The sequence below is a fragment of the Callorhinus ursinus genome, unplaced genomic scaffold (assembly GCF_003265705.2).
Source record: "Callorhinus ursinus isolate GAN/ISIS: 27379988/994484 unplaced genomic scaffold, GSC_fseal_2.0 scaffold2, whole genome shotgun sequence".
Taxonomy (NCBI): Eukaryota; Metazoa; Chordata; class Mammalia; order Carnivora; family Otariidae; genus Callorhinus; species Callorhinus ursinus.
In genome coordinates, this window is record NW_027397064.1 from 55,946,231 (window position 1) to 55,958,281 (window position 12,051).

At 44.7% G+C, this 12,051-nt stretch overlaps 2 protein-coding genes across 2 annotated transcripts in view; one reads left to right on the forward strand and one right to left on the reverse strand.

Annotated features, from left to right (window-relative positions):
• LOC141374940 (uncharacterized) overlaps positions 1 to 6,112 on the reverse strand; it is a 57,915-nt gene extending 51,803 nt beyond the window's left edge. The window contains exons 1-3 of the mRNA XM_073905562.1: positions 5,776 to 6,112; positions 5,252 to 5,725; positions 4,723 to 4,820 (exon numbers count right to left, since the gene is read on the reverse strand). Coding sequence (XP_073761663.1) covers positions 4,804 to 4,820; positions 5,252 to 5,725; positions 5,776 to 6,112 — 828 coding nt within the window. The 3' untranslated portion in view covers positions 4,723 to 4,803. The remainder of the gene's footprint in view (positions 1 to 4,722; positions 4,821 to 5,251; positions 5,726 to 5,775) is intronic.
• The window catches only part of WIPF1 (WAS/WASL interacting protein family member 1), a 119,031-nt gene continuing 112,537 nt past the window's right edge, over positions 5,558 to 12,051 (forward strand). The window contains exon 1 of the mRNA XM_073882244.1: positions 5,558 to 5,694. The gene's annotated coding sequence lies outside the window, so the exon portion shown is untranslated. The remainder of the gene's footprint in view (positions 5,695 to 12,051) is intronic.

Below are 12,051 nucleotides of genomic sequence, written 5' to 3' on the forward strand. Positions count from 1 at the left end.
AGCACAAATAATACCAAAATTTATATGGAGCCATAAATAATTCCAAATAGCCAAGGCAAATTGAGAAAGAAGAACAGAGCTGAGGTATCACAAATCGGAGTTGGGGGGGGGACAAGTAGACTCTGCGCTGAGCCTTGTGCCAGCTGGGTCCCATGACCCTGAGATCAGGACCTGAGCCAAAAATAAGAGTTGGATGCTCAACTGACTGAGCCACCCAGGCACACCACAATCCCAGATTTTAAACTATATTACTAAGCTACAGTAATCATAACAGTATGGTACTAACCCAAAACACACGCATAGATCAATACAACAATACAGAGAGACCAGAGATAAATCCACGCTTATATGGTCAATTACTCTACAACAAAGGAGGCAAGAATATACAATGGGGAAAAGACAGTATCATCAATAAATGGTGCTGGGAAAACTGGGCCCCTTTCTCATACCATTCACAAAAATGAACTCAAAATGGATTAAAGAGCTAAATGCGGGACCTGAAACCATAAAACTCTGAAAAGAAAACATGGCAGTAAACTCTTAGACATCAGTATTAGCGATATTTTTTTTGGATCTGTCTCTCCAGGCAAGGGCAACAACAGCAAAAATAACAAATGGGACTATACCAAACTAAAATGCTTTTGCATAGCAAAGGAAACCATCAACAAAAGGAAACCATCAACAAAACAAAAAGGCCCCCTACTGAATGGAAGAAGATATTTGCAAATGATATATCTGATAAGGGATTAGTATGTGAAGAATTTACACAACTCAACACTGAAAAAACAAACAATTCAATGAAAAAAACGGGCAGAGGACCTGAATAGACATTTTTCCAAGAAGACACAGAGATGGCCAACAGACACATGAAAAGTTGCTCCACATCACTAATCATCAGCGAAATGCACATCAGAACCACAATGAAGTATCACTTCACACCCATCAGAATGGCTATTATCAAAAAGATAAGAAATAATACGTGTTGACAAGGATGTAGAGAAAAGGGAACCCTTGTGCGCTATTGGTGAGACTATAAATTAGTACAGCCACTGTGGAAAACAGGATGGGGGTCCCTCAAAAAATTAAAAATAGAACTATGGGGGCTCCTGGTGGGCTCAGTCAGTAGAGCCTGTAACTCCTGATCTCAGGGTTCTAAGTTCAAGCTCCATGTAGAGATTACTTAAAAATAAAATCTTAATAAAAACCAAGAACTATGGTATGATCCACCAATTCCACTTCTGGATATTTATCCAATGAAAACAAAACACTAATTCAAAAAGATATATGCATCCCTATGTTCATTGTAGCCTTATTTACAATAGCTAAGATATGGTAGCAACCTAAATGTCCATTGAGAGATGAACAGATAAAGATGTGGTATGTGTATACACACACACACACACACACACACACACACACACACACACACAGGAATATTATTCAGCCATAAAAAAGAATGGATCTTGCTCTTTGTGACAACATGGATGGACCTAGAAAGAATTATGGCAAGTAAAATAAGTCAAATGGAGAAAGACAAATACCATATAATTTCACTTATATGTGGATTCTAAAAAGCAAAACAAACAAAACAGAAGCAGATTCATAAATACAGGAAACAAGTTGGTGGTTGCCAGAGGGTAGAGAGGTAGAGGGACAAGCAAAATAGGTGAAGTGGATTAAGAGGTACACACTTCAGTTTTAAAACAAGTCAGTCTCAGGGATGTCAAGTACAACACAGGGAATGTAGTTGATAATATTGTAATAACTTCATATGCTGACAGATATTAACTAAACTTACCGTAATCATTTTATAATGTGTATGTCAAATCACTATGTTGTACACCTGAAGCTAATATAATATTCTATGTCAACTATACTTCAATTAAAAATAAAATAAAGGGGTGCCTGGGTGGCTCGGGCAGTTAAGAGTCTGGCTTCAGCTCAGGTCATGCTCTCAGGGTCCTGGGATCAAGCGAGCCCTGTGTGGGCCTCAGTGCTCAGCATGGAGTCTGTTTGTCCCTCTCCTTACCCCTCTCCTCCTTCCCACCACCCGCCCACTTGGACTCTCTCTCAAATAAATAAAATCTTTAAAAAATAAAAATTAATAAATAAGATCAAAAATAATTAGTAAATGTCCTGTCCCAGACTAAGATTTAAATTTCATCATATTCAACTCTTTTTTAAGTTTTTTTGAAATAAGGTACAGTACAAATAAGCAAAATATTCAGCTTTTAAGAGCTGAGTCTTTTCAGTTCTGGAGACTACTAACTCCATTAGATATGTACTGACTTTGCACTGGATGCAAAGCAGTGGGCAAGGCTTTTTCCCTCCCCACGCACACCCTAATTCTCAGTACCATCCCCTGGTCGATCATGGAGATTTTGTTCCACATAGCATTCCATTTCCTCCCTGCATTAATTCAGAAGAGAGAACCCTAAACATCCAAGGTAATATAGAGCCTTTAACCAGATCTACCTGAACCTCAATAATTCTCTACAAAAATATAATATTTTCTTCTTTTGATATCTGGCACCAAGGATGCTAGTCAATTCAAGCCATTCACACCAGCAGAAGCTCAGAGGTGGAACAAACACAGGAAATCAAGTCAAGAGACAGTATGCATAATGTTGGAGCAAGGGTGTAGGTGTCAAAATAATCTGGGTACACAAACTGAGTGATCTTCAGCAGGTTTCCTAAGCTCTCCAAGTCACAGTTCCCTCATCTGTAAGATGGGGAAAAATAGCTATTTCACAAAGTTGCTATGAGAATTAAATGGGACTCTATATGTACAAGGGCCTAATCTTTTCATGGCATTGATTTATTAAGTGGCAATAAGTACTAAGAATGTGCCAGGTGCCGGCAACACTGTGGTGAACCGGACAGACAGCTCCCTCCACATGCCTCTCCCTCCAGATTGGGGATACTGTCTGGGGGAAGACAAGCATTAAACAAGTACTTACAATACACAAATAATTGCTATAAGAGGAGAAGTTCAAGTCACCATAGTCTAGTTTAGAGTTCCAAAAAAATGGAAGCTTATGAAATGGTAAGCAAATATATATATTAATAATATTCTGCTCTGATAAACTTGTCTTTGTCAATCTCAATGTCCTTCTGTCTCTCTCTCTCTCTCTCTCCCCCTTCTCATTTCCCAGTATCATGACAACATTTCTAGCCTACTTTCATCTTCAAACAGCATTCAATGAGCCATTTTTTTATTAACTCATTTATATCAAGTGTACATGACAGCAAAGCTTTAGCATAGTACCTCTGCCTGCTACTAACTTCAGTATCTTCATTTTAAGCTACAATTTGGCATTCCCCAAAGGAAGAGTATAACTGTGATAAAATTTTAGGTTTTCATTTTTTTAATTGAAAACATTGTAAAAACTTTTTCAGCTTCAGATTATTTCAAATTTATAATTAAGTAGCAAAAAGCAGTAAAAAATGTTTGCAGATACTTTACTCATCTTCCCCAAATGTTACCATTTTACATAACTACAGCCCACTTACTGAAAATAGAAAATTACCATTGATAAAATATTATTCAGGTTTTGACTTTACTGAGAAAAGCGCTGGGGTCTGAGGAGAGAGTCAGAGGTACTATGTACAACTGATCACTGGCTTCATGGGTGATTTAAAACAGCGGACAACTCAGCTTTCCATTTATTTTGGGCTTCCAATGATGGAATGATGGGAGGAGGCATGTATACGACCTTCCTAATTTCCTTTTGTGTATACTAATGCTAAAATTTATGTGGATTTTTGAAAGACATAAACTCAAGAGAGTTCTTTTCCCAGCAAGTATTTAATCGATTCCCTATAAGGTCCCAGGAACTCTGCTGAACTTTGGGGAATCAAAGATCAGATTCCTGTTCTGCTTGGATGCCACTACTCCATTCATCTTTGGAGGGATAATCACATTTAATCTTTACAACAATCCCTAGGAGGTAAGAACTGCTGTTATGCCTGTTTTTTTTTTTTGTTTGTTTTGTTTTGTTCTGTTTTGTTTTTTAAGATTTTATTTATTTATTTGACAGAGAGAGAGACAGCGAGAGCAGGAACACAAGCAGGGGGAGTAGGAGAGGGAGAAGCAAGCTTCCCGCTGAGCAGGGAGCCGGATGCGGGACTCGATCCCAGAACCCTGGGATCATGACCTGAGCCGAAGGCAGACGCTTAACCGACTGAGCCACCCAGGCTCCCCTGTTATACCTGTTTGACTGAAGCCAAAAATAAGGCTCAGAGACCTAGCAAGGAGACCAGACAGCTTCTCTGCTTAACTTCCACGCCATGCTGTGATGAGTGCTACTGATGTTTTCAAGTCTGGAACAGTATGTTGATATATGAAATCACCTGCCCTACTTTTATATAAAATATAACATGAGCATACTACCATAGAAATGGCTTAGAAAGAAAAGCAACTATATAATAAACCTTAAAAAGATGGGTACATTTAGGAACAAAAGTTTGTCAGTTGGAAGGGTTTAGAGCTTACCAAACCTTTTTCCAGAAGGGCTGTTGTCCCTGTTAAGAGTAGGTCAGGATACAAATGTGCACATGGTAATGGTATAGAAGAGACAGCTTCAAGTCATGGATGAACCATCTCAGCCTAGGACGTCAATACTCTAGTGCACAGATTCCCACCTTTTCTGCTTTTATTCAAAGGCATAGACAGCCTTGGAATTTTTGCATATGATTAAGCGGTTATTATATTAATCATACCTTGTTGTTGTTTTCAAACGCACACGTTCTAGTAGCTGTGTCGTTGTGGGAGTATTAACTTTTCTTTAGGTCCTGGGGCTTTCAGAGCTGGTCCGAGCCTGGTAAAAAGAGTTAGCTTTGGCAATGGTTCTACTGAACCTTCCCTTTCTCCAAATGTTTGCTGTGATCATGCGGCTTCTGAGGACGTGGGTGGCTGACATATCCATGCCTACTTAGAGGCAAAACTACTCAAAGAACCCCGCCCGTTTTGTGGGGAGGAATGGCATCTCCCCACGGGAAGGGCGGCACTGTTGTCCCCACACAGTGGACGGGGAGACAGATGCACACGCACGTGGGCTTCTGTGGGTTCCACTCCATTTTGAAGTTCATTTTAAAAATGAATTTGAATTTTAAGGTGTCTCAAAGCTGGGCCCCCTCTTTTGAGAACAGAGGAGAGGGCGATGGGAAAAGGCTTTCCCTTGGGTGGGACAGGAGGCGGGAAGCTGCAGAGGATGCAGTGTTTGGGGAAAGGGCTCTTGGGTGTACACACCTTCCAGGTCCCGCTCCTCTGCAGACGCTCGTCCTGGACCCCACGGCCGCATGCCTTCACCGCGCAGGGGAGGGGACGGAGGAACCCACGAGCCCCAGCCTCCTAGCACTCCACTCTCGCCACGCTCCTCTGGGGGACCCGAAGCGGCGGGGCGCAGAGCCTCGGAGGCAGGCGGGGCGGGCGCGGCGCCCAGAGGAGAGCGCGAAGGGCCGGCGGCGGCCTCGCGGCGCGTCCACATGTGGCGGGGCCGCAGGGGGGAGGGGGGGACGGGGAGCTGAGGGGGAGGGTTTACATCTCCGCGAAGTTCCCGGATGGTCGCAGCCTCCCGGCGCTGAGCGTTTTTCCTGCCCGGCCGGCTCAGCCCTACAGACCCGGGAGAAGTTTCCCAGAAAAAAATGCCCGGCGCGCCGCGGGGCCCTGGAGCCGCCCGGAGCCGCTGCGCGGTAAGGGACGCGCCGCCGCCGCCGCCGCCGCCTCGGGCACGACCGGAGCCCGGGGGGGCTCAGGGCGGCGCCGGGGGAGACCCCCGCGGCCGCCGGGGACGCCGGGGAGGGGCAGGGTTCGACGACGGGGTGGGGAGCGCCGCGCGGCAGCGGGCGGGCGCGCCCGGGAACGTCGGGGCTGCGTCGGCGACGGGCAGTGGGCGCGGGCGCGCGGGCTCGGAGGGCGGCGGGGGGAAGGGGCCGCGGACCGCGGGGCTCCGGACGCGGGCGCCTCGCCGCTGGGCTCAGCCGACCCCGGGGCCGCCCGCCGGACTCGGGACCTGCTGCCGCCGTAGTTCCCCGAGGCAGGGGCATCGCGGGTATGCGCTGGAGCCGCATCTACACCCCCCTGCTCAGGCGGTTGGGGACTTTGCGGCATCCCCGGGCCAGTTCTTGCCCAGGAACCGCCTCGCCTTCGCTGGGGGAATCGAGCCCATCCCGCAGCTCGGCTTCCCAAACTAGGCTCCCGCCTGCAGACTGCTGCTCGCTCTCTGGTCGGTGTAGATGCGCGCGTTAGAAGTGCGCGTTGACCTTAGAGGCGCTTCCAGTCCCCGTCAGCGCTTTTCCCCCCACCCCGGGGCCTTTCCCGAACTTTCCGGGCAGCCTCACTTCAGTCTCATTCCCCCTGCCTTTTTCTACTAACGCATTTTTTCCAAAAAAGAACTGTTGAAGAAAGTTGCAAGCGTAAAAGAAATCAGCTGACCCAGTCAAGGCGACCCAAATCTTCAACGGGTGTTTAGTTAGACTTTTCAACTCTTTGAGATTAACAAAGGGTGTGTCTGTGTCAGCCAGGTCTTCTGGTCCTGCGTTATCCCAGAGGAGTAATCGCTCCTGCGCCACGGGCTCCTGGCTTTATCTCATTTCTCCGGGAAGCCTATGAAGTTGTTAGCAGTGACTGGGTGGACTTAGTCCCTTTTTCTGAAAATTACGTGTCACTGCTGTTCCCTGGATAGTCACTGGACCCCACCCCCAATCGCTGGCCCTATACAGCCCCAGACTCCAGGCGATGCAGCTGCGGAGCCCCTGGACACAGTCCCGCCCTGGGTGAGTTTTTTTTTGCCAGTTTCCCAAGGCAATTTCAAAACAATACTGTAGCTTCACTTTGAGTCATTGGCCTATTTTTCCTCCTCAAAAATGCCTTTTTTATAATGGATAAAATAATCACAAGGACTTTTTTGCTTTTTGTTTTAGTTGGTATAAATTACCTTTTGACTTTTTGAGATGAGAGAGCCCCGTACGCCATCAGCATGTTGCATCTTAACCCCTCCTTAACAGTGCTTCTGCCTTCCGCTCTTGCTGTGTACCTTTACCTGGCTGTCATCCCCATAAGGTTGAGTTTCTCAGGAACCAAACCCCCATTCATCTATCCGTAGGAGCCCATTACCTAGTAAGGAAGTGTGCAGACTAGACTCTGCAGATGTTATTAAACATTTTAGTCCCATCATCTTCTTCTTGGGACCTACCCAACCATGCCATCACTTTGACTCCCTAGGAAGCACATAAACTCTTTAGGGTTTGTGGGGCACCTGGGTGGCTCCTTCAGTTCAGTGTCCAACTCTCGATATCGGCTCAGGTCCTGATCTCACCATCCTGAGGTCCTGAGTTCGAGCCCTGTGTGGGGCTCCACACTGGGCATGGAGTCTACTTAAAAAAACAAAACAGTAGTTTTGGGTTTGTGTGATGCAGAGCAAAGGGATTTGTAAGCAAAGTAAGATCAAATTCTGGGACATTTACAATGAGATTACTTCCAACTAGAGAGATTCATATTCCTCCATTTGCTTGTTCACTTCAATTAAGACAAGTCTCTAGTGGGCGCTCAACCACTTGCTTGTGCTGTTAGGCATATCATAGAACTTGAAACTCATTTATCTCATCCAAGAAATGGGGTTGACAACGTTTGCTTTTTGCCCATAACATGATGTGAGGATCAGGTGGGGTGATGGAGTTCAGAACAGCAAAAGCAGCACAGCACAAGGCATCAGAGGGCCACCCAGACACCATGCAAGGTGTAGCATCTGGATAAAAGTGCGATAAAGAGCTGAAGTGGTGAGGGGAGGAGGTAGTGAGTGAAGAGAAGTCGGTTTGTTCTTACCTTTCAGATTGACTGTCTCAGGTGCTCTGGCCAGGGCTGAGTGAGAAGAGTTCATTCCTGAGTCTGTGTCACTGTCTGATATTTCAGGGTGTTGCTAACTCTGGTTGTAATTTTAGGAAAGAGTTTCTGCAGAGTACACCAGGAGAACAAAACTAAAGAAAAGCACCTTTTCTTTGTTGCTGTAACCTGGTTTGTTTTTTAAGTATTTCATATTCAGGATTCTATCTCCCAGAGCCATGGTCTTCCTGAAACCTGCCCTCCAACAAGGTCTACTAAATTCCATTATGATTTCCATACAGAGGTCTCTCTGCCACTGTGTCCCAGCAGTCCACCATGAGGCCAAGTGTTGGAAGGGTGGTAGGCATGGCCTTGAGCATAGCCAGGACCCACATCTGTGAGGCAGGTCTCAGTTGGACTCCAGCCAGATACTCGTTTGGCATGGAGGGTCCCTGCTAGGGGTCGCTGCTCTGGCCTGTGCGTGCTGTGTGTGGCAGAGTGGGAGGCATTGCTCAGAAAGAGATGGGAGTTGGGGCGCCTGGGTGGCTCAGTCATTGGGTGGCTGCCTTCGTCTCAGGTCATGATCCCGGGGTCCTGGGATCGAGTCCCATGTCAGGCTTCCTCCTCGGCGGGAAGCCTGCTCTCCCTCTCCCACTCCACCTGCTTGTGTTCCTGCTCTCGCTGTCTCTGTCTCTGTCAAATAAATAAATAAAATCTTTAAAAAAAAAAAAAAGAGAGATGGGAGTTTGCCTCTGAACGCTTACCTTCTGGTAGACAGGTTTCAAACAGTGGAATGCAAAGTAGAATGTCGTAAAGAAGGTAAAAAAGAAACAGATCAAATGCAAGGAATTTAGAGAAGAGTGAAATTACTTCCACCTGGAGGGAGTCAGTCCTTCACTCATTTGTCCATTTAACAAATATTTATGAGGTGTCTACTAGGGGCCAGGCATAGCAGGAGGAGTAGGGCCGTTCACACTGCGTTCCACCTTCACTGCCCCAGTGAGGAACAGTTCCAGTCCCAGCTCCCTGTCACAAATGACTACTTCCTCCCTCAGCCTCATTGTATCACCCAGCCCAATATGTGTCGATTGTTCCTCACCCTGCAGGGATTACTGTCAGGTCAGAATAATTCTGGCCCTTGAATACTTTGGAATAGTTAAAAACTCTGGTCACACCAAAGCCCCCTGAATACCTTCAGTTAGTTGAGTAATGCTGTTCTCTTTCTGTTCACTTTGACTAGTATTGAGGTATGCTGGTCCTTGGCCATGGGTGTGACTAGAAGCTTATAAAAGGCTTGATTCTGTGTGAGGCCCAGAAATCTATTATTTGAGAACACTGCCCCCCCACCCCCGTAATACTGATATGCTACTAGGTGCAGTGTCCCCTAAAGGTGAAAGCATGGAATTGGGCAGATCTTGCTTCCCGTCCCATTTCTGTCTTTTGCAAGTTCTTTAACCTGTTTCTTGGCCTTTAAAATGAAGAGTAACTGCCTCTTCCTACAGGGTTGTTGTGAGGGTCTGATGAAGTCATGGGTGTGGATTGCTTAGCCCATTATCCAGGACAGTGCTGCTGCTTGGTATTTGTGGGCCATTACGATTACTCTTATCAGTATTAGTATATACCAAACATTGTTGGTATTCGTCTTTTCAAATGGAAATTCAAGAAGAGCCTACATTGAGGAACAGCCTTTTATATACAGTAACATTTGATAATCCCTTGGTGGTCTGTAGTTGAGTGTTTCACCCCAAACACCACGTGTATTCTCTTACCAGCTGGAGAAGGAGGAATCTCAGAGAGAGGAAGCTCAGTATTTGGGGGCGACCAGCCTGTGATCTGCTTACACAATCAGGCCTACTCTGCTGAGATTATCAGGGCAGATAAAGGGTGGAAAAGCAAAGGCAAGACATGCTATACCTTCCACCATGGCCCTGTGGCACCAGGAAGTAGCACATGACAGTGATGGGGGCCATTACCAATGTGGGGCTGACCAGTAGATTAGACTGCCTGCCCAGGCTGGGCTGCTTTGCTCACAGGTATAGCACCTAAGCCCATGGGGTGGGAGTGCCCCTGCTTTTGTGTTTTCCTTTGGCCCAGGATTAGGAAATGTGATTCCTGGGAAGCATGCTCAGCATTACAGTCTTCAAGTCCATCGTAAACACTTGCTGAGAAGTCAAACATAGGTTTTGCTAATACTCAGTAAAAGAGGAATGTAGCTAAAATAGGAGACACAATTACCCACAGTTTTCATTAGTTTAGAAGCTTCGGTAAACATAGTTTGTATTGTAAAAACATGTTGCTGTGGTGTTACAGAACATTTTAGCATTACTTACTATGGATATATTTTTTTCTAGTAAGTCTTCTTTCCAGCATAACACATTTTCTGCTTTTTAATTTTCTTTTATCTCTTAGTTATATTAAGGGAATCAAATTCTTCAAAGCTTTCTATGATCTAGCCCAGGCTTTAAAAAAAAAAAAATCTTTCCTTCCTTCGTTCTTCCTTCTTGTCTTCTTTCCACTCTCCCTCCCTCTTTCACTCGCTTTCTTTACTGTTACCACTTACTATGTGTCATTTAATTGAATCAGTAGCTACAAAACCCTGTGAGCTAGGTTCTGCTTAGATATGTGGAACCGGAAGCCGAGAGAAGTTAAGTAACTTGCCCAAGGTCACACAGCTAGTGACAGTGTGTATTCAAACCTGCGCCATTCAGATTCCAAACTCTGCACTTATGACCCTTCGTTTCACCTTCATTAATTATATACTACTTTGCATTTGGTGGGCTCCAGCTTAACTATTCTTTTCCATTCCCAGCTGTATGCTTTTGCATTGCCATTTCTTCTCCACGCTGCCCCTTCTCTTCACCTGATGTTGAATCCTATAGATGCCTCACCTTGGCCTCAAATACTTGTTAAGAAGAAAAATGATAGACTTTGCTAATAGTCAATAAAAGGAGACTGTCCTAAAATAATGAAGAGACCCAATCACCTACGAATTTCCCTAGTTTAGTAGCTTCGATAAACATGGTTCACATTGTGAAAACAGGCTTCTTAACAAGAACAATGAGCTGATTCCTGCCTCTTCTAGTAAATTCCTGTAGCTGTTTGGGCCTCACCTGTGGCTTGGAATCCACTCTATCTTGTATTGCAGTCACACGTGTGTCTCTCTTCCCCCACTAGATTGTAAACTCTTTCAGGACAATAACTCTTTAAAAAAATCATTTTATATTCCCTCAGAAATAGTAGGTTCTTGAATAGTAGGCTTTCAATAATGTTTGTTGAATGGTGGTTTATTTCTGCCACTCTGGTTGTAAGATTTGAGATGAGTAAATTTTTCATAAAGGCAAAGTAGATCTTGATGTTTTACTGAAGATTCTGTGGTTTCTGAAGATGCTAAGAAACAAGTTTCATCTTAAGCGTAGTCCTTCACCATGATTGGTATGTATCCTATGATGTTATTTTTTATTCATATACATAATTACCTTTAAATGCTGTATACTTTTGTCTTCTAAATTGAATAGTAATAATCCAATAATAAAGGAATGGAATTTTGAATTCCTTTTTTTTTTATTTTATTTATTTATCTGACAGAGAGAGACACAGCGAGAGAGGGAACACAAGCAGGGAGAGTGGGAGAGGGAGAAGCAGGCTTCCCGAGGAGCAGGGAGCCCGAAGCGGGGCTCGATCCCAGGACCCTGGGATCATGACCTGAGCCTAAGGCAGACACTTAACGACTGAACCACCCAGGCACCCCTGGAATTTTGAATTCTTATGGGGAAGGTGGGAATTACTGTAAAACCTAAGAAGTGATATTTGCTGGTCTAATACCTGTATCTGGGTCACTTTGACATCAATGAGGGTTGGGATTCTCCCACTCATGGATTTTCTATCTTTGTCTTTGGACTAAGAGGTGCTACGCAACCTGATAAAGAAGTTTAAGCAAAATTGCAGGATACCAACCTCCCTGTAAACTACCACAGATTTCTTCGTATTTGGGAGATAGTTCTCTCAGATAAGGGGTGTCTGCAAGAGAAAGGAAATGGTGAATAAAAGGGATAATTTAGAGGCAGCTAGTTTCCTGGGAAGTGGAATCCATTACAACTTAGAAGTTTATTTTTATTTATTTTCTATTTTCTTACATAGGCAATACATACTCCATTTAATATATGTATCTGTATAGGTTTACATTATTTAAATATATTTTTTCTTTCATAAGCAATACTTGATTCCTTTAA